Here is a 25,554-nt window from a genome sequence, read left to right on the forward strand (position 1 = left end):
TCGGCACTGGACCTCAGTGTCCGGGCTGAACAATGGAGGTATACAGGACCGAGGCCGTTTAGGGCTTTAAAGCTCAGCACCAACACTTTGAATTGTGCTCGGAAACGTACTGGGAGCCAATGCAGTGCTTAGAAGTTTGGAGGAGCTTCCAGATAGGCAGAAACTTCTGTTGTTATCGTTAATTAATTATTCAAAGATGATCAGAGCATCATGTACAATACTAACCTTACCTGACATCAAAGAATTCACACAGGGGCGAAACAATATATTTGTCCCAGTAGGCAAGATGTTGGAGACCAGGCAGGATCCAAGAGTCTAAAAATCCACTTGGATATATTTATATTACAGTGGTACCTTGGTTTATGAACTTAATATTTTCCGGAAGTCCGTTCTTAAACCAAAGTGTTCTTAAACCAAGGTGTGTTTTCCATGGCAATGGGGGACTCAATTTACAAACGGAACACACTCAACAGGAAGCAGAACATGTTCTGCTTCCAAGGCAAAGTTCACAAACCAAAACACCTACTTCCAGGTTTAAAGGTAAAGTTATAGGGGCCCCTGACTATTAGGTCCAGTCGCGGACGACTCTGGGGTTGCGGCGCTCATCTCGCTTTATTGGCCGAGGGAGCTGGGGTACAGCTTCCAGGTCTTGTGGCCAGCATGACTAAGCTGCTTCTGGCGAACCAGAGCAGCGCATGGAAACGCCGTTTACCTTCCCGCTGAGCGATGGGGGTGGAGACACTGCTTCAGGTATACTGAGCAGAGGCCATTTAGGGCTTTACCTATTTATCTACTTGCACTTTGATGTGCTTTCAAACTGCTAGGTTGGCAGGAGCAGGGACCGAGCAACGGGAGCTCACCCCGTCGCAGGGATTCGAACTGCCAACCTTCTGGTCGGCAAGCCCTAGGCTCTATGGTTTAACCCACAGCACCACCCACGTCCCTTACTTCTGGGTTTGCAGTGTTCTTAATCCAAGTTGTTCATAAACTAAGCTGTTCTTAAACCAAGGTACCACTGTCAATACATTAGCAGAAGACCAGTGGGGGCATTTTAGTTTTTGAAAGATGAAAGCATCAAAGAAATCAACAGCAATGAGAAATAAAAGGAACAATATATGCAGGTAAGGTAAAGTGCAATGACTTGGTGTCTGTTCTGCCTTTCCTTCTGATGGAGTTGGGAGGGAAAAAAGCATGACTTGCTCTCTGTGTTGATTCCAATGCTGTGAATCTATGCCTCTCCCCAGACTCAGAACAAGAGAGCAAGATTTGTGTGAATGCTGTGAGTCCTCTCTGTCTTATAGTCAGCCTGCATATATGTGTAAATAAAACATATCCAAAAGACACTGTCGTCGCCAGTTACCTTGATTCTGAAGGACCCAAACCGCTGTGGACTCATGACAATCTCCAGAGAAATCTGCCGAGACATTGAACAAGCTTACTGCCTAATGCCTGCAACTGATCTACCCCAGAGGTTTTCGACCTTTTTGGTCCACGGCTCTCTTGACCAACTACAGTCATACCTCGGGTTACAGATGCTTCGGGTTGTGCGATTTTGGGTTGCGCACCGCACTGAATCCGGAATTACCGGAACGGGTTACTTCCGGGTTTTGGCGCATGCGCAGAAGCGCCAAATTGCAACCCACACGTGTGCAGACGCAACGCGGTGAGTTGCGAACGCTGTGGGTTGTGAACGTGCTTCCCGCATGGATCATGTTCGCAACCCGAGCATCCATTGTACAGTGGTACCTCGGGTTAAGTAGTTAATTCATTCCGGAGGTCCGTTCTTAACCTGAAACTGTTCTTAACCTGAAGCACCACTTTAGCTAATGGGGCCTCCTGCTGCCTCCGCGCTGCGGGAGCACAATTTCTGTTCTCATCCTGAAGCAAAGTTCTTAACCTGAAGCACTATTTCTGGGTTTGCGGAGTCTGTAACCTGAAGCATATGTAACCTGAAGCGTATGTAACCCGAGGTACCACTGTACATCCTTTCTGCTGCACCCATGTGGAGCTCAGGAGCCCAGTTTTATTTTATTTTATTTTTTTTATAAGATATTTATTAGAGTTTAACAAATACAGAAAAGAGAAAAGCAAACAATAAAAGGTTACAAAGCTTCAAAAAGAAAAAAGAAAAAATACAATAAGAAAAAACACCAACAGTACATCAAAACATTAAAAAAGAAAAAAGAAAAACATTTAAAAAGAAACGGGAAAAAAAGACCCAGTATTTTCATGTCCTTATCTTTCATTTACTTATTTCCTTGACTTCCTCACATCTCCCTTTTTTGTATTTTCAATTAGTTGTTTCAGCAAGTCCTTTCCCTCTTTCTCAATTTTAGTTCCATAATTTGTCTTAACGCAATTTAGCCATGAATTTTACACTTTTACCCATTATCAATCTATTCTTACTTAATTCTTTATAATGTTTCTGCTAAAGCCATATAACTTCTTTCCAGCATCCTTCTAACATTCATTAATTTTACAATATTTCTGTAAATATGCTTTATTTTTTTTCCAGTCTTCTTGCACCGACTCTTCTCCCTGGTCTCGGATTCTGCCAGTCATTTCCGCCAACTCCATGTGGTCCATCAGCTTTGTTGTGACGTGGGGTTTGTGATTTCAGCTCTCTTGACATAATATGCTGGAGACAGTTCTGTAGTAACACTTCTTTATTAAAGCAAACAAGACAGAGAACTGAGGAGGGGAGAGCTACATTTATAGGGACAGGGAACTAGCTAGAAAGGATACATTTTGGAGGGAACAATATCAGGCAATCACAGTCCTGCCTTTTGGAGGAAACCAATAAGACAGAGGATCCAAATACAGCAGCTTAAATGAACCAATAGTAGCTGTACCCTCTGGGCCCAAAAGGCAGTTACTTTACCCTAATGCAAGGTCGGCGGTTCGAATCCCCTCGGCGGGGTGCGCTCCCGTTGTTCGGTCCCAGCGCCTGCCAACCTAGCAGTTTGAAAGCACTCCCGGGTGCAAGTAGATAAATAGGGACCGCTTACTAGCGGGAAGGTAAACAACGTTTCTGTGTGCGGCTCTGGCTCGCCAGATGCAGCTTGTCACGCTGGCCACGTGACCCGGAAAGTGTCTCCGGACAGCGCTGGCTCCCGGCCTATAGAATGAGATGAGCACACAACCCTAGAGTCTGGCAAGACTGGCCCGTACGGGCAGGGGTACCTTTACCTTTACCTTTAATGCAAATACAGACAATAATAATACAGATATAAAATCCTTTGACTCAATACACAACAAGCTTCATCTGCCATTCTTCTCAGGAGCCCAGTTTTATCCCCCCTTGTCACCCCTTTTCGAACACCCTCCCTTGTGGGGCATTCCCTCAGCCTCCTCTCCTCTCCCCTCTCCTTGAGGGTCCTTTGGGCAGCTGCTGCTGCTGCCCTTGGTCTCTGAGCTGCCCCTCTGCCCCAGAGAGAGGTGCCTCATGCTGCCCCACAGGAGCCCAGAAAGAGGGTGCCCCCAGCCTTAGTGGCCCAACGGAGACTGGCCAAAGAAGAACGTGAGGCCGGCACCTTGGGTGGCACCAGCGGGCCTTGCCAGGCCTGCATGGCAAAACGGGCTCTCCTTCAGCACTGGGCACTCAGCTCTGTAGCAGGAAACCCCCCCCCCATCATTCAGTTTGTACAAACTTCACTCACACTCACACTCACACACTACATACGCTACACTTCTGTTATAAATTCATAGAAAATCAACCATACATTGGATTTGCATTGTTCCACTTTTATTTTACTCCATGAAGGAAGGACTACAAAATGGGGAAGGTTTGATACAGGCCAGCCCAGCACATCCACAGGAGCCCTGCCCAGTTGCTATGCCAACCCTGATGGTCCTAGACAGAAGACAATCAAGATCACAAAGAACTTGCATATGGGAGTGGATTCAGCATGGACTGGAACAAAGGACAATGATCAGATCTTCCCTCAGGGGGCAGGAAACTGCGACTACATTTTGTCTTCAGAGAATAATTCCTGGGGAGGGGGAAAGGGGGAACCAGCCAGGTGACAGGACACTCAGGTTACCACCACAACTCCTCCCTCAACCCCTCCTTTCTGTAATGTATGCATGATGTTTCTGGGGGTGGGCTTGACCTACAGGATGGGAATTTCAAAAGTTTTTATAAGGTCTTGCACACCATTTTTCTGTGTCTTTCCTCTCTCCTGCAAGTGAGGGGAACACCCTGTTGCAACAGTTCAATAAAGGCCAAGCCTACAGGCTGCTGATTTGCTCCAATTTACTCTGGTTGGTGTCTTTACTTTTTGTCCAAGGGAGCCCTCGGATTTTCCCGGTAACAGCTCCCAGGAAGGCATTGTACACAGCAAGCATAAGGAAGGCCAGCACAGATCCTGCCTGCCCGGCCTCCCACTTGTCTGTTCATTCCCAACAGCAGGGGCTGGTGGACTGGCTGGCGGGGCTCCCTCACCCGCTTGCTTGCTTACTCCAAGGCTGCCTCAGCTCCTGGCACCCAGCGCCCCCTGGCCAGCCCCAGAGGCACCACTCGCCAGTGGAGCTTGTAGCCAGGGTTGCTGCAAGAAACAGTTGTGAAAGCCTTTGGGAGGCCGAGACGCGAGAGGGCATCAGAGGAGGGAGGGAAGGAAAAGGGGACAGAGGCCAGGGTTGCCTGCGGCACCCCTCACCATCCTTCAAGGCACCCCAGGGTGCCACGGCACACGGTTGAAAACCACTGTTCTACATCCATACATGGAACTGGAGCGAGAAAGTAGGGGGTTTTGTTCAGGTCAAGAGATTATCTGTATCTTGGAGCAGATTTCATAGTTTCACTATACAGTGGTACCTCGGGTTACATACGCTTCAGGTTACAGACTCCGCAAACCCAGAAATATTACCTTGGGTTAAGAACTTTGCTTCAGGATGAGAACAGAAATCGTGCAGCGGCGGCGCAGTGGCAGCAGGAGGCCCCATTAGCTAAAGTGGTGCTTCAGGTTCAGAACAGTTTCAGGTTAAGAACGGACCTCCAGAACGAATTAAGTACTTAACCCTAGGTGCCAGTGTATGTCGCTGCTATAATAAACTTCACAGTCTCCTCCCCACGGCGTTTCTTTTAAAACACGCATTAATTCAATACTGTAGTAGCTTCAAGCGTCTCCTAGACTCCCTCCTCACCCTTTCTTCAGCAAAATGGGTCTAATACTGCTGGACAACTTTGCAGGGCTGGCGTAATCCGGCCACAGACCTGCCCCACCCCACAACATGGGTATCTGTGTCTGTATTGGTATTAACAGAGTCATTTTTTAAAGAAGACGTTCACAATCTGGGAACAAAATCAGAGAGAGAGAGAGAGAGAGAGAGAGAGAGAGAGAGAGAGAATATGAACTGCCTCCCATCTCAGGTTCTATGTTGTTCCCCTGTGAGGAAAGTTTACATCTGAGGAGGGGGATGTTTGGGGTTTGTTGTTGTTTAGTCGTTTAGTCATGTCCGACTCTTCGTGACCCCATGGACCAGAGCACGCCAGGCACCTCTGTCCTCCACTACCTCCCGCAGTTTGGTCAGACTCATGTTTGTGGCTTCGAGAACACTATCCAACCATCTCATCCTCTGTCGCCCCCTTCTCCTTGTGCCCTCCATCTTTCCCAGCATCAGTGTCTTCTCCAGGGAGTCTTCTCTTCTCATGAGGTGGCCAAAGTACTGGAGCCTCAGCTTCACGATCTGTCCTTCCAGTGAGCACTCAGGGCTGATTTCATTAAGAATGGATGCGTTTGATCTTCTTGCAGTCCATGGGACTCTCAAGAGTCTTCTCCATCACCATAATTCAAAAGCATCAATTCTTCGGCGATCAGCCTTCTTTATGGTCCAGCTCTCACTTCCATACATCACTACTGGGAAAACCATGGCTTTAACTATACGGACCTTTGTTGGCAAGGTGACGTCTCTACTTCTCAAGATGCTGTCTAGGCCTGTCATTGCCCTTCTCCCAAGAAGCAGGCGTCTTTTAATTTCGTGGCTGCTGTCACCATCTGCAGTGATCATGGAGCCCAAGAAAGTAAAATCTCTCACTGCCTCCATTTCTTCCCCTTCTATTTGCCAGGAGGTGATGGGACCAGTGGCCATGATCTTCGTTTTTTTGATGTTGAGCCTCAGACCATATTTTGCGCTCTCCTCTTTCACCCTTATTAAAAGGTTCTTTAATTCCTCCTCACTTTCTGCCATCAAGGTTGTGTCATCTGCATATCTGAGGTTGTTGATATTTCTTCCGGCAATCTTAATTCCAGTTTGGGATTCAGCCAGCCCAGCCTTTCGCATGATGTATTCTGCGTATAAATTAAATAAGCAGGGAGACAAAATACAGCCTTGTCGTACGCCTTTCCCAATTTTGAACCAATCAGTTGTTCCATATCCAGTTCTAACTGTAGCTTCTTGTCCCACATAGAGATTTCTCAGGAGACAGATGAGGTGATCAGGCACTCCCATTTCTTTAAGAACTTGCCATAGTTTGCTGTGGTCGACACAGTCAAAGGCTTTTGCATAGTCAATGAAGCAGAAGTAGATGTCTTTCTGGAACTCTCTAGCTTTCTCCATAATCCAGCGCATGTTTGCAATTTGGTCTCTGGTTCCTCTGCCTCTTCTAAATCCAGCTTGCACTTCTGGGAGTTCTCGATCCACATACTGTTTGAGCCTTCCTTGTAGAATTTTAAGCATAACCTTGCTAGCGTGTGAAATGAGTGCAATTGTGCGGTAGTTGGAGCACTCTTTGGCACTGCCCTTCTTTGGGATTGGGATGTAGACTGATCTTCTCCAATCTTCTGGCCACTGCTGAGTTTTCCAAATTTGCTGGCATATTGAGTGTAGCACCTGTTACGGAAAGGGGGGGGGCATGTCTTCTTCACCTTCTTCTTCGCTACAATATATCAATTTATTTCCAATTGTCAATGTCAAAAGGGACTAAAATTTATAAAATTCATAGAAAATCAACGTGCCAATTTGCTCAATTTCTCTAGGACTCCATCACACCTCCCCTGCCCTCCATAATCCCTCAAGCAAAGTGTCAAGACCCTAATCCTGTCAAATCACTCTGCCAAGCCTTTCCTCCGGGCAATGCCAGGTGGCAGACTATGCATACATGGACCATTGTCCTCCCATCACCGGCACTCAGGAAGCGCTTATCTGCGCATATCTCCAGCTCTGCATATTCCCCCTCCCTCCTCCATATGTTAATCCGGTGTAACCCAACCTCTCCTTAATGTATTCATGATGTAATCTGTGTAACCCAACCTTTCCTTAATGTATTCATGATGTAACTGGGATGTGTTTTGCACTGTATTCTGGGACATGGGGGGAGTTTCAAAAGTTCATGTCACCCCTTTCTCGCTGTTCAATCTTGCCTTGAACCTGTTGCGCAATAAACTTGGATCTTCTGCAATTTGCTCCTGTCCGGCTGAGCTCATTTTCTTCCGCAGGGACCCACGGACTTAGTCCGATGAGCTGGGTGGCAGAGTAGCCCCGCACCCAGATTTTAGCCGTAACAGACCTTAACAGCATCATCTTTTAAAATTTTAAATAGTTCAGCTGGAATACCATCACTTCCACTGGCCTTGTTATTTGCAGTGCTTTCTAAGGCCCATTTGACTTCACTTTCCAGGATGTCTGGCTCAAGGTCAGCAACCACACTACCTGGGGTGTACGAGACATCCATATCTTTCTGGTATAATTCCTCTGTGTATTCTTGCCACCTCTTCTTGATGTCTTCTGCTTCTGTTAGGTCCTTACCACTTTTGTCCTTTATTATGGTAATCTTTGTACGAAATGTTCCTTTCATATCTCCAATTTTCTTGAACAGATCTCTGGTTCTTCCTCTTCTGTTGTTTTCCTCTATTTGTTTGCATTGCTCATTTAAGAAGGCCTTCTTGTCTCTCCTTGCTATTCTTTGGAAATCTGCATTCAATTTCCTGTATCTTTCACTATCTCCCTCGCATTTTGCTTGCCTTCTCTCCTCCGCTATTTGTAAGGCCTCGTTGGACAGCCACTTTGCTTTCTTGCATTTCCTTTTCATTGGGATGGTTTTCGTTGCTGCCTCCTGTACAATGTTACGAGCCTCAATCCATAGTTCTTCAGGCACTCTGTCCACCAAATCTAAATCCTTAAACCTGTTCGTCACTTCCACTGTGTATTCATAAGGGATTTGACTTAGATTGTATCTTACCGGCCCAGTGGTTTTTCCTACTTTCTTCAGTTTAAGCTTGAATTTTGCTATAAGAAGCTGATGATCTGAGCCACAGTCAGCTCCAGGTCTTGTTTTTGCTGACTGTATAGAGCTTCTCCATCTTTGGCTGCAGAGAATATAATCAATCTGATTTCGATACTGCCCATCTGGTGATGTCCATGTGTAGAGTCGTCTCTTGTGTTGTTGGAAAAGCGTGTTTGTGATGACCAGCTTGTTCTCTTGACAGAACTCTATTAGCCTTTGCCCTGCTTCGTTTTGATCTCCAAGGCCAAACTTGCCAGTTGTTCCTTTTATCTCTTGATTCCCTACTTTAGCATTCCAATCCCCTATAATGAGAAGAACATCCTTCTTTGGTGTCACTTCTATAAGGTCTTGTAAGTCTTCATAGAATTGGTCTATTTCATTTTCTTCAGCACCAGTGGTTGGTGCATAAACTTGGATTACTGTGATGTTAAAAGGTCTGCCTTGGATTCGTATCGAGATCATTCTATCATTTTTGAGATTGCATCCCAGTACAGCTTTCGCCACTCTTTTGTTGACTATGAGGGCCACTCCATTTCTTTTACGGGTTTCTTGCCCACAGTAGTAGATGTGATGGTCATCCGAACTGAATTCGCCCATTCCCGTCCATTTTAGTTCACTGATGCCCAGGATGTCAATATTTATTCTTGCCATCTCATTTTTGACCACCTCCAACTTACCCAGGTTCATGGTTCTTACATTCCAGGTTCCTATGCAATATTTTTCTTTACAGCATTGGACTTTCCTTTCGCTTCCAGGCATATCCGCAACTGAGTGTCCTTTCGGCTTTGGCCCAGCCGCTTCATCAGCTCTGGATCTACTTGTACTTGCCCTCCGCTCTTCCCCAGTAGCATGTTGGACGCCTTCCGACCTGAGGGGCTCATCTTCCAGCGTCATATCTTTTATATGTCTGTTTTCTTTGTCCATGGAGTTTTCTTGGCAAGGATACTGGAGTGGCTTGCCGGTTCCTCCTCCAGGTGGATCACGTTTGGTCAAAACTCTCCACTATGACCTGTTCATCTTGTGTGCCCTGCTCGGCGTAGTTCATAGCTTCTCTGAGTTCTTCAAGCCCCTTCGCCACGGCAAGGCAGTGATCCATGAAGGGGATGTTTGGGGTTAAAGAAATAAATAAATTCCCTGAAACCTCATCAACTGTGCCCAATCCCTATAAAAACAAAAAGGATGTGATGCTTGGTTAGGAATGTAATGGGGCTCCAGGACTGTTTTTATTTATTAAATTTGCATCCCACTCAGTACCTGTAGCCCTTAGGGCAATTCGCAACATACTTCTGTAGATAATTTTAGGACAATTTATTCCTCAGAAACAGAAGCAGAGATACACGCAGTTCTCTAGCTGAGGGTTTCCCCACCTTTTTTCAAGCCACTAGAATAGCAGGATCAGTGTTTTTTCCCCTTTTAGGGATCTGCCAGAATTGTCTCAAATGCTCACAAGGAGGTGGGTGACTTTTGGGACCCTCCAGCAGTTGCTGAACTACAACTCCCATCACCTTGGCCACTGGCCATGCTTGCTGAGGCTGATGGGAGTCGTAGTTCTAGGAAGTGGCCTTGCAATATTTTTATTGATACATAAATCTAACCAGGTCTTTGACCTTTTAGCTATCTGTGGCCTTTCAGAAGCAGGCAAAATGTTTTCATGTATCAAATAACCTGATAAAATACTGGCCTTGGCCCAGGATGCCTAAAGGAGCGTTTCCACTCCCATCGCTCAGCCCAGACACTGAGGGTCTTCTCTGAGGGTCTTCTGGCAGTTCCCTCACTGTGAGAAGCGAAGTTACATGGAAACAAGCAGAGGGCCTTCTTGGTGGTGGCACCCACACTGTGGAACTCCCTCCCACCAGATGTCAAGGAAATAAAAAACTACACAACTTTTAGAAGACATCTGAAAGCAGCCCTGTACTGGGAAGCTTCTTAATGTTTGGTGTTTTGCTGTGTTTTTATATACACTGGTTTATACACCCTGGTTTTGACTTCCACTGAAAGGCGAGCTTGCCCCCTTCCCAGTCCCCTTAGGCTTCAGCCGCAGCCATTACAAGGCCAGTTGCCTCGCTACGGAAAGGACCTTAGCCCAGTTGCCAAGCATCTCCCTTTGAACGAAGAGGGTGTCGGGTTCAAGTCCAGTCAGCACTGGGCAAGATCCATCCTTTCCAAAATCGCAGAGGAGTCGTCGGATTCTCAAAGGGGGCAGCTTGAAAATATTTTTTTCTACCTTTAACTCTTGCATTGCAGGAGGCTGGACTAGATGACCCTTGGGGTTCCTTCCATCTCTACATTTCTTTGATTCTATTAAATTCCTTGCTCCCTCTGTCCCCTTGCCAAGAAAAGAGACAAGCAGCACTCTTGCTCAGGGGTGCATTAATAATAATAATAATAATAATAATAATAATAATAATTTTTATTTATATCCAGCCCTCCCCGGCCAGAGCTGGGCTCAGGGCGGCTAACACCCATAAAATTACAGTAAAAACATAATAGGAAAGTTAAAATACAGGTTAAAATGCAATTTAAAATGCAGCCTCATTTTAAAAGTAGCCCATAGATCCAAACCATAAGGGGAGGGAAACAAAAGGGTCAGACTGAGCCCAAACCAAAAGCCGGGGGAACAGCTCTGTCTTGCAGGCCCTGTGGAAAGATGTCAAGTCCCGCAGGGCCCTAGTCTCTTGGGACAGAGCATTCCACCAAGTCGGGGCCAGTACTGAAAAGGCCCTGGCCCTAGTTGAGACCAATCTAACCACCTTGCGACCTGGGACCTCCAAAATGTTGTCATTTGTGGACCTTACCAGGAGAGGCGGTCCCATAGGTACGTGGGTCCTAGGCCGCATAGGGCATTGGCACGTGGGGCAGGAGAATCACCCTGTGAGATGGGAAAGGGCTGCTCTAACCACTAGACTTCCTCCCCCCCTTCAAAGTTATTTTCAACTGATTCCTCCCCCCTGGCCACGTTTGCTTGGGAACCCGAAGCGGAGGCGAGTCTCCCCGCCCCCAAGAAAAGATGCCCGGATTCCCATCTGTGCGCGCGCAGGGCGCACGTTTCCTCTTTGGCACAGAGCGGCAGTGCGTGTGCTCAGGCTTTGCAAGGGTTAAAAAAAGAACCGGATTCCTAGAGAAGAAGGAAATTTGGGGTGGAAGGAAGGGGGGGGGCTTCCTCCAGAGCAGAAGCAGCTCCCCGCTTTGCAGAGGAAGGAGCCTCTGCGTGTCCCCACCGCGTGCTGCATCCGCCGCTCCTCTTGCAACCCGGTGAGTTTCTGCAGCATCTTTGGTGGAAAGGAGGGGGCGTCGCGTGGGAGACGCAGATCAGGAGAACCATCACAGCAAACAAATAGGGAGAGGGGTTGTTCGTGTCTCCGTCCCCCATTTTCTATTATTTAAGATAGAATCACAGAATCGTAAAATTGCAAGGGTCATCTTGTCCAACCCCGTGCAATGCAGGAATCTTTTGCCCATGTGAGACTCGAACCCACGACCCTGAGACGAAGAGTCTATTGCTCTCCCGGCTGAGCTATTTGGGGAGGCTGGGGCTTAAAGTGGGTCTGCGAGGTGGAGTTGATCAGTGGGAGCGAATTGTCATTATCGTTGGAAGGGACGCTGAGGATCATCTATTCCAGCCCCCTTTAATGCAGAAATATGCAACTGACCCATATTTTATTTTGCCTGAACCTGCCCAGAGTGACTGGGGAAACCCAGCCAGATGGGCCAGGGTATAAGCAATAACATTATTATTATTATGATGATGATGATTAAGGAGCAAACATGCACTGAGGATGGGAGTTTGGGCTTCTCCTGGCCAGCAGGCGACATATCTCTTGTTATAATTGTTTATGCACTTCTTCATTTCTCTCTTCCCCCTCTGTATAGGCAAAAGAGGTCCCCGATCTAAGATACCACCACAAAATTGCAGTGTTAGAAGAGACCCTGAGGATGATTCATTTGGTCCAGCCCCTTGCCATGCAGGAATCTTTTTGTGCACCATGGGGGCTGGAACCCTGATATTTAGAGCCTCTTGCTCTACCAGGCCTGCGGGGCAGAGTTGCTCAATGAGAGCAGATTGTCATACAATCACAGAATTGTAGAGTCGGAAGGGACCTCTGCGGAGCATCTAGTCCAACCCCGTTTAATGCAGCTCTCCCATATGGGGATCGAACCCGCATCCTTGGTGTTATCAGCACCACGCTCTCCCCAACTTTGCTATCCACGCTGATGGTTCTCAATTCCCTGTTTCCCAGGTGGGCTTCCTGGCTTTGTAGCGCATGTGCGCATTCGGATGTGAGGGGATCTTCAAAACACTGCTCTGCTAAAAATTGGCAGCCTTTTCGTCCGAGGAGTCGATTACGCAAGAACCCAAGTGAAAAAGATGGAGAGGTAGAAGGTTTTGGATTATCACAAAAGGTGCAGGAGGAAATGATTAACAATAGGACCCACAAAGGGGAGGAGGGAAGTCCAAGAGATTCCTTGGAATCTTGTTTTTTGATGTTGTGTGTTCAATATTTGACTGTAAAATTTTAATCTGAAAAACTAAATAATTTTTTAAAAATAAATAAAATGAAAGTGAATAATGAACAAGAGTGAGGCAATTGGACCTGGCTGAGTTAGAAAGGAGCAGTGGGGTTGCCACTACCACATTTGCAGCCTTGTTCCTCATGCTAGGGACATGGGTGGCGCTGTGGGTTAAACCACAGAGCCTAGGACTTGCCGATCAGAAGGTCGGCGGTTCGAATCCCCGCGACGGGGTGAGCTCCCGTTGCTCGGTCCCTGCTCCTGCCAACCTAGCAGTTCGAAAGCATGTCAAAGTGCAAGTAGATAAATAGGTACTGCTCCGGCGGGAAGGTAGATGGTGTTTCCATGCGCTGCTCTGGTTCGCCAGAAGCGGCTTAGTCATGCTGCTCACATGACCCGGAAGCTGTACGCCAGCTCCCTCGGCCAGTAAAGCGAGATGAGAGCCGCAACCCCAGAGTCCCTCACGACTGGACCTAATGGTCAGGGGTCCATTTACCTTTACTCTTCATGCGAGAAGGGGCAGAGAGGCAAGTGTGCTTTGGGCTATGCCAGCCTCGAGTTGTAGAAAATGATTGGGCCGTCATCCAGCCCACTGCCATCGAGAGTCAGAAGTGGGGCACAGTTGGAGATTCCATGCAGCCTCTGCAGATGGATAGCTTACAAAAGTTAAAGCCGAGCTTTAAAAAGCATACACTCGTGGCCAAAATTGTGGAAACCTTTTGGGAAAAGTGTATTTCTTAGGTTTGATGGCTCATAACAGACGATTGGCTCTCTAAACACTCGTGCTTGTTGGCTTCATTCAAAGGAATGAAAGCTACTGCATATCAACTTAAACAAGTTGTGTTTCCTTTTTCTGGTCATTTGGCTATAACTTTTGATAGAATACAGATAACTGAACAAACTTTGTTCCATTGCATTCTTCATTAAATTATCTTTCCATTGATATATAATTTTATGGTATTACTCAAAAGAAAAGTGGTCTTATGAGCCATCAGACCTCAGAAATACACTTTTTCCGAATGGTTTCCACAATTTTGGCCACTAGCGTAGATGAAAACAGTCCTTGTTAGTGATCGCTGAATATAGCAATGGGAGGAATCTAGGCAGGGATGTGGTATGTTTCTCTCTGGTTGATGAGTCTGTGTATGGACGCAGAAAGGAAGAGGATGCACTTGATAGATAATAGAATCTTAGAGTTGGAAGGGACCCGAGGGTCATCTAGTCCAACCCCCTGCAATGCGGGGAACTCAGCTAAAGCATCCATGACAGATGGCCATCCAACCTCTGCTTAAAAACCACCAAGAAAGGAGAGTCCATAACCTAAGGTAGACCAAGATGCGGTCTTGGTCCAGGTACAGTGGTACCTCGGGTTACATACGCTTCAGGTTACAGACTCCACTAACCCAGAAATAGTACCTCGGGTTAAGAACTTTGCTTCAGGATGAGAACAGAAATCGTGCTCCAGTGGCGCAGCAGCAGTGGGAGGCCCCATTAGCTAAAGTGGTGCTTCAGGTTAAGAACAGTTTCAGGTTAAGAATGGACCTCCAGAACGAATTAAGTACTTAACCCGAGGTACCACTGTAGTTAGATTTTGGGCAGGGATCCCACGAATGGGCAGCGTGAGAGGAACATGAATAGCTGTGTGAGCAATAGAACCTTCATATGCAGAAGCAGTGTACCGGATCTCAAATGGGGGGAAGAAATGTTGTGTATTACATAATTCACAATACAGTCATACCTCGAGTTACAGATGGTTCAGGTTGCGTTTTTTCAGGTTACAGACCCGCTGAAACCTGGAAGCACCGGAACAGGTTACTTTCGGGTTTTGCGCATGCACAACCCGCACATGCACAGACGCGCCGCTGCGGGTTGTGAACGTGCATCCCACACGGATGATGTTCACAACCTGAGCATCCGCTGTATGAGCAATCAAAATGAAAAATATATTTTCATCAGAGAATGTTTTTCTGCAGATAAGAGATGGAAGAACAAGACTCTGCCGCCCTCGAAGAAGGAAGACAGCCTGATAGCATCATGACTGGGAGCACTGGGGAAATTTGGGTTGGAAGCAGACACAAGACATTGAGGGAGAACATCCATGGCTTAGATGTGCACTGCCAACAGTTTAGGCACTTCCAGTACCAGGAGGCCATGGGACCACGGGATATTTGCAGCCGACTCCACCATCTCTGCCGTCAGTGGCTGAAGCCAGAGAGACACACCAAGACTCAGATCCTGGATTTAGTGATCCTGGAGCAGTTCCTGGCTGTCCTCCCCCCGGAGATGGAGAACTGGGTCAGGGAATGCGGAGCGGAGACCAGTTCCCAGGCGGTGGCCCTGGCCGAAGGTTTCCTCCTGAGTCGGGCAGAGGTCAAGAAGCAGGCAGAGCAGCAGGTGAGAATGTTTAATCTACATTAAACCTGAAAAACAGGAGCCCCAGAATTTGTTGGACTAAATCCATCATCTCTGAGCATTGGCTGATGGCAGCTGGCGTTGAACATCTGGAAGGCACTGCTTTGACTGGCCCTGGTTTTCTGCTTTTGTGTTGTTGTTTTTCAAAAAAATTATTCATTTTATATCACAAATAAACAATACAAACAGAAATACAAATAATACAAACAAATTCTTGTCTTCTCCTTATTTTTTCTAAGCATTGTTAGGTGAGCTTCCCCAAGTCCCCCCTATCTGATTTTCATCTTTAGCAGTTTCATATATCATAATTTTTAACCATTTTTTATCACACCTACTTTTACCATAAAAATCTTCACATTTTATCACTTACAAATAATGCTATTTTAAAATACACTACCTTCTACTTCTAACCCTACAGCCTATATCTACTTCCAAAGCTATTCTAAGATTTAAATATTCACATAGTTTTTCAAATATTCTTTAAACTTCTTCCAATCTTCTTCCACTGTCTCTTCTCTCTGGTCTCAGAGTCTTCCGGTCAGTTTGGCAAGTTCCATATAGCCCATCATCTTCATCTGCCATTCTTTGATAGTTGGTAAATCTTGTTTCTTCCAATTACAGTGGTACCTCGCAAGACGAATGCCTTGCAAGATGAAAAACGCGCAAGACGAAAGAGTTTTCCGTTTTTTGAGTCGTTCCGCAAGACGAATTTCCCTGTGGGCTTGCTTCGCAAGACGAAACGTCTTGCGAGTTCTTGCGAGTTTGTTTCCTTTTTCTTAAAGCCGCTAAGCTGTTAATAGCCGCTAAGCCGCTAATAGCCGTGCTTCGCAAGACGAAAAAACCGCAAGACGAAGAGACTCGCGGAACGGATTAATTTCGTCTTGCGAGGCACCACTGTATTCCCTAGTAGACTGGCCCTGATTTTGATTTGATTTGGTTTGATTTATTATATTTCCATGTCACTTTTCATTCAAATGAGTCTCAAAGCGGCTTGCTTGCAAACAATAAATAACAGTAACATAGCAAAACATAACAGAACAACATTATGTAAAATAATTAGCAGAACATCAGTAACACAATTGCAATCTACATAACACTGGTAACAAATCAGCCACGAAAAAGGTAAGCTGATAGCTGAACATCACAATTTTAGTAAATTTCATACTATATGATTGACAGGTTAATACAGCATTTAGAATCAATAAAACAAAAATGGAAAACGAGCAAGGTCCCAACCAAAGAAGAATGGCAACTTAAGCTGATGGAATATGCACAGCTTGTAGATCTAACATACAGAATAAGAGAACAAGAAGAACATATGTTTGGAGAAGATTGGAAAATGTTTATTGAATATATAGAGGGAAATTGTGTAGACTTTTAAAACGTTGGCAGCATTAAGATAAATTCAACAGTGTAAATAAGCTTTGATGGATGTAATAATGGAATAATGAATGGTTTAGTTTGTGTAAAATATGCAGGGATTTATGTTATGCAGAATGAACCATGGAAAGAAGAAGGGAAGTCATTGATATTTTAAGGTTGTTTAAATGAATATTTTAAAATGTAAAGCAGAAATAAAACAATATTAACTTTTTTAAAAGGTTAAGCGTTGTTACATGGTCCCAAGCAGGTCAGACTGTGGGTGCAAAATTCTGTACTCCCTGTCCAAATGTATTTAGAAATCATCAAGTTTTTCAGCTGTGTCATTTCTCCCCATTTAATATGTTCTGTCCTTCTTGCTGTTGTTTCAGGTAAAGGGTCTGTTTGCTGAAATGGGAGGTGATTCCCCTGCGACAGAGACGACTCCATCAGACCCCAGACAGAAGCAGTTGGGTGAGGATCAGTGCGATGTATCTCAATTTGGTCTCTCTCCATGTTGTGAATTGAACTTCCGTGGAAGTAGTTGCTATTTCGAGATAATGAACTGGAACCAACTTCTTCTCAAATGTACTGAGGAAATTCCACTGACATTCTGATAGTCTATCAGTGCTATTTTTCTAGAAAAATAGGCATCAGAACTCACCGTGAACACCTCCAATAATAATAATAATCATCATCATCATCATCATCTATTCACTAGCCATTCTGGGCAGTGCCCAACAGAATATTAAACACGATAAAAGATCAACCATTAAAAACTTCCATAAACAGGGCTGCCTTCAGATGTCTTCTAAAAGTCAGATTGTTGTTTATTTCCTTGACATCTGATGGGAGGGTGCCACTACCGAGAAGGCCCTCTGCCTGGTTCCCTGTAGCCTCACTGAGAGGTGCCGGAACTGAGTTCTGTTTAGTTCCAACTGAAAAAAAAGCCCTGGTCTTAATACTGAGGCTTGGCCTAATTTCTTTCCCACTAGAGTGAATCCGATGTTTCAAGACTACTGCAATGCGCTCTACGTGGGGCTACCTTTGAAGGTGACTCGGAAACTACAACTAATCCAGAATGCGGCAGCTAGACTGGTGACTGGGAGCGTCCGCCAACACCACATAACAACGGTCTTGAAAGACCTACATTGGCTCCCAGTATGTTTCCGAGCACAATACAAAGTGCTGGTGTTGAACTTTAAAGCCCTAAACGGCCTTGGTCCAGTATATCTGAAGGAGTGTCTCCACCCCCATCGTTCTGCCCGGACACTGAGCTCCAGCGCTGAGGGCCTTCTGGCGGTTCCCTCATTGCGAGAAGCAAAGCTACAGGGAACCAGGCAGAGGGCCTTCTCGGTAGTGGCGCCCGCCCTGTGGAAAGCCCTCCCATCAGATGTCAAAGCGATAAACTACTACCTGACATTCAGAAGACATCTTAAGGCAGCCCTGTTCAGGGAAGTTTTTAATGTGTGATATTTTAGTGTATTATTGGTTTCTATGGAAGCCGCCCAGAGTGGCTGGGGAAACCCAGCCAGATGGGCGGGGTACAAATAATAAATTATTATTATTATTATTATTATTATTATTATTATTATTATTCAAGAGGGAATTCCTTTCTACTTTAAGTGATGGGGCTTTCATTCAATCACACAAATGTCTTATTCATATTGGTGCCAGTTATAAAAAAAAAAATACATTGTTCCTGGAGGTATTTTATCACCCTTACTGCTGCTCTAAGAAAAACCATTTGCAGACCTTAGCTTTCCAGGGGACACACTTTTTTGGATAGCAGGATTAATAACATTTCAACCTGCCCAATTTGTGAATCTGGTGGAGTTGAGAAGGTCTTCAAAGTTGCCTCTTCTATGAACTTTCTAGGCAAAAATTCCTTTCTTGTTTTCCTCTCGGACCTGATATGTACCTTGTTCACCAGCATTCATGACCATTCATTACCATCCAAGTACCAACATTTCCTCCAGCAGTTAAGAAAATACCAGCCAGGTCTCCGAAAACCTAGGAGAGGTGGGGATGGGGTGTGTTTTGTTTTGCTGTATTTTAGAAGTTATTTCTATTTTTGGGCAAGCAACATTCTTGCTGCTCTAGTCGCATACATGAATAAATTTCTGTACACTTTAGGTAGTTCTGTCCCTATAACTCCCAAAAGAAAAGCTTTTCGTTTTTTTTACAAAGGTTATTTTAAACAACCTTTTCAATTCATTATATATCATTTCCCAGTAAGCTTTAACCTTACTACAAGACCACCACATATGAAGCTAGGATTTTTTCTAAGTTAGGCACCCATCATTTCATTTCAGAGGCGAGGATGTGCTAATGGCTCTCTGACACATTTGTTTGTCTCCTTCAGGCCAGGGAATGAAGCGGCCAAGACATCCTCATTCATTTCCTCTTTGTGGCGGAGCAGAAGGAGCCGCTGTGGAATCGGATCAGGTGGGAGATGGGTGGGGAAAGTGGTTCAGACTGAGGGCCACATTCTTATCTGAGCAATCTTTCAGGGGCCACATACCAGCGGTGGGTGAGAGCAAAAATCAAAGTGAATGAAATTAGTTTCTACACACCCCTCCAAGTTCAAGGTCATATTCCAGCAAGGGATGAACACTCAAGGTTGGTATGAATTAGGGTTGGGGATGTCAGGAGCTCGTCCTACACTCGAGTAGGACCCTGGTAGAGACACATGCCCGACAGGCGTGTTCTCTCCCTGCTGGTTGTTCGTTTGGGAGCTTCAAAAGCTTTCTTCAGCCCGAACATCATAGCGACCGATGCCAACAGACATCGGCACACTTAGGCATCTGCAGAGTGTTCGCAGCTTGCGTAACAGACCTCAGCAACTCAGCATTTTGGCTAATCTACTTTGTTTACATATAAAACACACACAGAGCACTGCAACATAGCTCCTTCTCTCTCTAGCATCAGACAGCAAAGAGAAGAACAAAGGACAATAGTCCCACTTCACGGAACACAGTAACACAAACATCCTGTCTCTGTCACTTCCCACTCTGTGGAGTCAAAACATACACCGTCATGTGATAGACAACAATCCCATGACTGCAATCATGGAGCAGAAATTCTAACGGGAGAGGTGTTGCTGGGGAGGGGCAGCGTCACAGGAATGTGCCGGTCAGTAATCACAAATAATAATAATAGTAATAATAGTAATAATAATAATAATAACTTATTACTTATACCTCACTCATCTGTATATTATATGCAAGGAGGTGTTTCCTTTTTTCTTTTAGGGTCCAGTGTCCTTTGAGGATGTGGCTGTACATTTCACAGAAGAAGAGTGGGCTGTGTTGGATCCTGACCAGAGAGCTCTGCACAAGGAAGTCATGGAGGAAAATAGAGGCATCGTGGCCTTTCTGGGTAAGGCTCCCTGTTGGTTCATAATGCCCATTTTGAAATTCAGTACTTTTTTGTGCGCGGCGAACCCCAATATTCTGATGTAGCTCCATAGTGTTGGAGCGTCGGTTGACGCTCGACTGGGTGGCAAAGACCTTCCCGCACACGGGGCATGGGCTCATCCGCTTCCTTTTGTATAGCTTCGCTGGCTTTTTGATGAATCAAAGATGTCAGGCTTTGGGGAATTGGCTTTCTCCCCCATGCCAGTAAATAAGAAGATCAAATGAAAGGAACATCTTACCAGTTAGATTCTTTAATAATCCCAGCGAGAGAGCAAAGAACACATCTCCTATGTGGTGGTGCTCCCAATTAAGGTTTACCCCCCCCCGTCACTATTAATCTACGTTGCTCCCATGTCTTGTAATCTGAGTTTGTATCCTCTGCACTTTCTGCTCTGAGACTTTCTGAGCTCTTCTCAACCTTGGGGAGGGGGGTGGAGGAATGCTGTCCGACGACTGTGAATCTGCTAACCCTCTCTCTCCCCCAGTGTTTCTTCTCCTAGCTGTTCCCCATCCAGTATTTCCCAGCTTCGGCCTTCTGAACTATGCCCCTCTGCAAACCGCTGTTCCAAATCTACACTGTCCTCCCAGCCATTTTCTGTTGGGGCAGAGAGCTGACTGGCATAAGAGATGGAGCAGATTTGGTTTGACTGAAATAATAATAATGTCCCTCTTATGGAGAAAAAAATTTGGCCAGTAACTAAAAAGGGCCCCCCACTCCTGATCTTTCTCAATATATCTAATATTTTCTGCACATTTCCTCTATTCCAGCACTTGAAGTCTCCATCTTCCAATCTAGGAGTATTTATTTATTTTTCTTGATTAAAAACTTTTATATCCTAACACTGCATTTAATAAAAATCTAAAGGGGGGAATTAATGCTTGTATAGGCCTTGCAAACCTATAAGATAGGGGGAAGTTGATTAGACTGAAAGCGTGTGATTGGCTGAAGACCATCCAATGAGATTCACCTCTCACTAGGAGATGAACATACATCTCTATGGCCCAAATCCATAGCACTCCAGCTGTCAGTTAACACCAGTCAACAGAGGCAGTTAAAATCTGCCTCCCATCCAAGTCCTTCCAGCTTTCCCATTATCACAAGCATTGAAGTTGTTATAATAATAATAATAATAATAATAATAATAATAATAATAATAATTTATTATTTATACCCCGCCCTTCTGGCTAGGTTTTCCCAGCCATTCTGGGCGGCTTCCAATACAATATTAAAATACAGTAGTGTGCTAAACATTAAAAGCTTCCCTAAACAGGGCTGCCTTCAGATGTCGTCTAAAAGTTTGGTAGTTGTTGTTCTCTTTGACACCTGGTGGGAGGGTGTTCCACAGGGCAGGCGCCACTACTGAGAAGGCCCTCTGCCTGGTTCCCTGTAATTGGCTTCTTGCAGTGAGGGAACCGCCAGAAGGCCCTCGGCGCTGGACCTCAGTGTCCGGGTAGAACGATGGGGGTGGAGACGCTCCTTCAGGTATACTGGGCCAAGGCAGTTTAGGGCTTTAAAGGTCAGCACCAACATTTTGAATTGTGCTCGGAAACGTACTGGGAATCAATGTAGGTCTTTCAAGACCGGTGTTATGTGGTCTTGGCGGCCGCTCCCAGTCACCAGTCTAGCTGCCACATTCTGGATTAGTTGCAGTTTCCGTGTCACCTTCAAAGGTAGCCCCACATAGAGCGCATTGCAGTAGTCCAAGAGAGAGATAACCAGAGCATGCACCACTCTGGCGAGACAGTCTGCGGGCAGGTAGGGTCTCAGCCTGCGTACCAGGTGGATTTGTTCAGTGATTGTATTCAGTGATTTGAGGCTTCTGTCCACAGGCTTTTAGCTATTTCTCTCTTCATTGCAGGTGACAAATCGAAAACCAATAATAAAGGAAAACGAGTTGGAAAAGAGTCACTGGAAAGATGCACAAAGAATGAAAAGGAGAGAAGGAAAAGTGAAGCAGAGAAGATGGGAAGGAATACACCCCCAGCCTCTCAGGGTAGTAACTGCAATGAAATTGCAGTCAAAGGAAAAACAGATATAAGGAACAAAAAGAAGTGTCGGGATTATTGGAAAAGTTTCGGTTCTAAAAGAAAATGTAAAGCACATTGCCAAAACTGCAAAGGGGAGAAACCATATAAATGCTTTGAGTGTGGAAAGAGCTTCACGAGAAACTCCACACTCATTTTCCATCGTGGAATTCATAGTGGAGCGAAACCATATAAATGCTTGGAATGTGGAAAGAGCATTAGCTGCAAGCATGGACTCAGTTATCATCAAAGAATTCACACAGGGGAGAAACCGTATCAATGTATGGAATGTGGAAAAAGCTTCACTCGGAAGATATATCTTACTAATCACCAAATGGTTCACACAGGGGAGAAGTCTTATAAGTGCCTGGAATGTGGAAAAGGCTTCGCTCAGAGCTCCAAGCTCACTTCCCAACAGAGAATTCACATTGGGGAGAAACCATATAAATGCCTGGAGTGTGGAAAGGGCTTCAGCTGCAAAAAGAGCGTCACTTACCATCAAAGAATTCACACAGGAGAGAAACCATATAAATGCTTAGAATGTGAAAAGAGCTTCATGCATAAGGCAAGCCTCACTTTTCATCAGAGAACTCACACAGGGGAGAAACCATATAAATGCTTGAATTGTGGGAAAAGCTTCACCCATAAGACAAGTCTCACTTTTCATCAGAGAACTCACACAGGGGAGAAACCATTTGAATGCTTGGAATGTGGAAAGAGCTTCGCTCGCAGTGGTGAGCTTTCTTCCCATCAGAGAATTCATACAGGGGAGAAACCATTTGAATGCTTGGAATGTGGAAAGAGCTTCCGTCACAGTTCTAGCCTTTCTTCCCATCAGAGAATTCATACAGGGGAAAAGCCACATAAATGCTTGGAGTGTGGAAAGAGCTTCACTCGGAAGGTACATCTTACTAATCATCAGAGAATCCACACTGGGGAGAAACCATATAAATGCTTGGAATGTGGGAGCAGCTTTATTTCCAAACACAGGCTCACTTCCCATGGAAGAATTCACACACAGGACTTACCATATAAGTGCATGGAATGTGGGAAGAGCTTCATCTTGAAGCAAAGTCTCACCTCCCATCTGAGAATTCACAGTGGGGAGAAGCCATACAAATGCTTCCAATGTGGAAAGAGCTTCGGTGGGAAGGCCCACCTTAGTTCTCATGAAAGAATTCACACAGGGGAGAAACCATATAAATGTTCTGAGTGTGGAAAGGGCTTCAAAGACGGTTCTAGCCTTCTCTTCCATCAAACAATTCACACCGGGGAGAAACCGTACAAATGCTTGGTGTGTGGAAAGGGGTTCAGAGACAAATCTCACCTTACGAAACATAAAAGAATTCACACAGGGGAGAAGCCATATCAATGCTTAGAATGTGGAAGGAACTTCAGCTGCAAGAAAAGTATCTGTAATCACCAAAGAATTCACATAGGTAAGAAACTATAAAAAAAAATGTTTGGAAAGAGCTTCAGGAGACTCACACGTTTTTGTTGTCATCAGTGGATTCACAAAGGGCGAAACCATATTAATGTTTGAATATAGAATGAGGTTCAGAAAGAAGATACAACTCACTTCTCAAAAGGATTCACACAAAGGATCATTTATGTAAATACTTAAAAAGGTGTGGCCTTTACATTGCCACAGAAGAGACGTCTCACTGATCATCAAAGAATTCACAATGGAGAGAGACTGTATAAATGATTAGATTATGGAAAGGACTTCATCTGCAAAAAAGGTTTCACTTCCCATCAGAGAATTCATACAAGGGGGAAAGTACAGTGGTTCCTCAGGTTAAGAACTTAATTCGGTCCGGAGGTCCGTTCTTAACCTGAACCTGTTCTTAACCTGAAGCACCACTTTAGCTAATGGGGCCTCCTGCTCCTGCTGCGCCGCCGGAGCACAATTTCTGTTCTCATCTGGAAGCAACGTTCTTAACCTGAGGTGCTACTTCTGGGTTAGCAGACTCTGTAAACTGAAGCGTCTGTAACATGAAGCGTATGTAACCCTAGGTACCACTGTATAGAGAAGTTTGTTGTGTGTGTTGTCGGGGACTGGTTGGAAGCAGAGGAACAGTGGGAGGAACAGGCTGGGGAACCATCAAGGGAAGAATGCTTAGAGCCTGGGGATTGGTGGTAGGACAGCGAGTGGTCAGAGGGAGAAGGGGGAGAAGTCTGGGAGAAGGATAAGTCGGAAGCTGAAGAGGTAACCGGGCTTAGTGAGCTGGGAGAGTCTGTGGCAGAAAGAAGACCAGAATCGGGGGAAAGCCAAAGCAGGTGAATAGGAATAGTAAAGAGGTAGAAATGTGAAGACTCACAGATGTCTTCCCCTCCTGCTGCGACAATCTCCTCTCACTCCCAGAACCAAAAGAGGCATGAAAAGGGAGGAGCAAAGAAGGACATACAGGCACAGTCTCTGATTGCTTGGGAAAAGCTCTGGAGATGGCTCCCCACATAGACAGCTGTGAGAAGGCAGGGACCTTTAGTCTCGGCAACTGGTTTCATGGGTTATAAAAAAAAAAAGGTAAAGCACACCAGGACGATTAAGTCTAGTCAAAGGCGACTATGGGGTTTCAGCGCTCATCTCGCTTTCAGGCTGAGGGAGCCAGCGTTTGTCCACACACAGCTTTCTGGGTCATGTGGCCAGCAGGACTAAACTGCTTCTGGCACAACGGGACACCGTGACGGAAACCAGAGCGCACGGAAACACCGTTTACCTTCCCACCACAGTGGTACCTATTTATCTACTTGTACTGGTGTGCTTTAGAACTGCTAGGTTGGCAGGAGCTGGGAAAGAACAACAGGAGTTCACCCCGTTGCGGGGATTCGAACTGCCGACCTTCTGATCGGCAAGCTCAAGAGGCTCAGTGGTTTAGACCACAGCGCCACCCGCGTCATGGGGTAATGGGGTAACACATACAGGGAATGAACTGCTGTGCTCATTAAGGCTGACACTCAGCCCAGTCTGTGAAGATCATGTTTTGCTAATAAAGAGATAATTCCAGCTTTGGACTGTGTGATTTCCTGGCCGGTGTTTGCTCAATGATGTGTGCAAGAAATGTTTCAGAAGAAGGCACAAACTCCAGTCACCATCAAAGAATTCCTAAACTGGGAGAGAGTGTATTATAATTTGACATTGTTATTATGAGGCTATTACTGGATTGTTGTAATTGGAAAACTAATAAAATCATTATAAGATATAAAAACATAATAAAACGCCAAATGTTAAAAACTTAAGGGCAGGGTGTGAGGAGAGAAGGAAGTGACTTTAAGGATCCAGCGCTGAGTTTAAAGACGTCTGGATGTCAGGTCCCAGAATGTAAGTTTCTCAGAAGTCAGGTATGTTGAGGGATCTCCCAGCTCACTTCGCCAGGTCTGCCCCAAAGAGTAGACCTGTTGCTGGCTAATAGTTATTTTTGTTCACTACGAAGCAGGAGTGAAATGTAATTATTCCTCCTGCTTGCTCCCTTTGGTTTCTCCACCACCCTATGGAAATACGAGGCCACATGTGGTCAAATCTCCTCACAGTAATAATCATAATAATATTTTATTTATATCCCGCCCTCCCCAGCCGAAGGTGGTCTCGGAGCCGATAACAACAAT

General features: G+C 45.4%; 1 protein-coding gene across 7 annotated transcripts in view; it reads left to right on the forward strand.

The window, feature by feature from the left end:
- The window catches only part of LOC128409338 (zinc finger protein 345-like), a 32,796-nt gene extending 8,968 nt beyond the window's left edge, over nucleotides 1-23,828 (forward strand). For 3 of the 7 annotated variants that reach the window (XM_053379694.1, XM_053379693.1, XM_053379688.1), the window contains 4 exons: nucleotides 16,897-16,978; nucleotides 18,870-18,952; nucleotides 19,759-19,885; nucleotides 21,783-23,828. In XM_053379694.1, the coding sequence (XP_053235669.1) occupies nucleotides 16,897-16,978; nucleotides 18,870-18,952; nucleotides 19,759-19,885; nucleotides 21,783-23,401 (1,911 nt within the window). In that variant the 3' untranslated portion in view covers nucleotides 23,402-23,828. Of the gene's footprint in view, nucleotides 1-11,359; nucleotides 11,477-12,094; nucleotides 12,599-14,689; nucleotides 15,128-16,896; nucleotides 16,979-18,869; nucleotides 18,953-19,758; nucleotides 19,886-21,782 lie in introns of those variants that run through there. The other 4 variants (XM_053379690.1, XM_053379687.1, XM_053379691.1 and 1 more) reach the window with 4 other exon arrangements.
- The last annotated feature ends 1,726 nt before the right edge of the window (nucleotides 23,829-25,554 follow it).

Source organism: Podarcis raffonei, chromosome 2 (assembly GCF_027172205.1).
Source record: "Podarcis raffonei isolate rPodRaf1 chromosome 2, rPodRaf1.pri, whole genome shotgun sequence".
NCBI classification, from domain to species: Eukaryota; Metazoa; Chordata; class Lepidosauria; order Squamata; family Lacertidae; genus Podarcis; species Podarcis raffonei.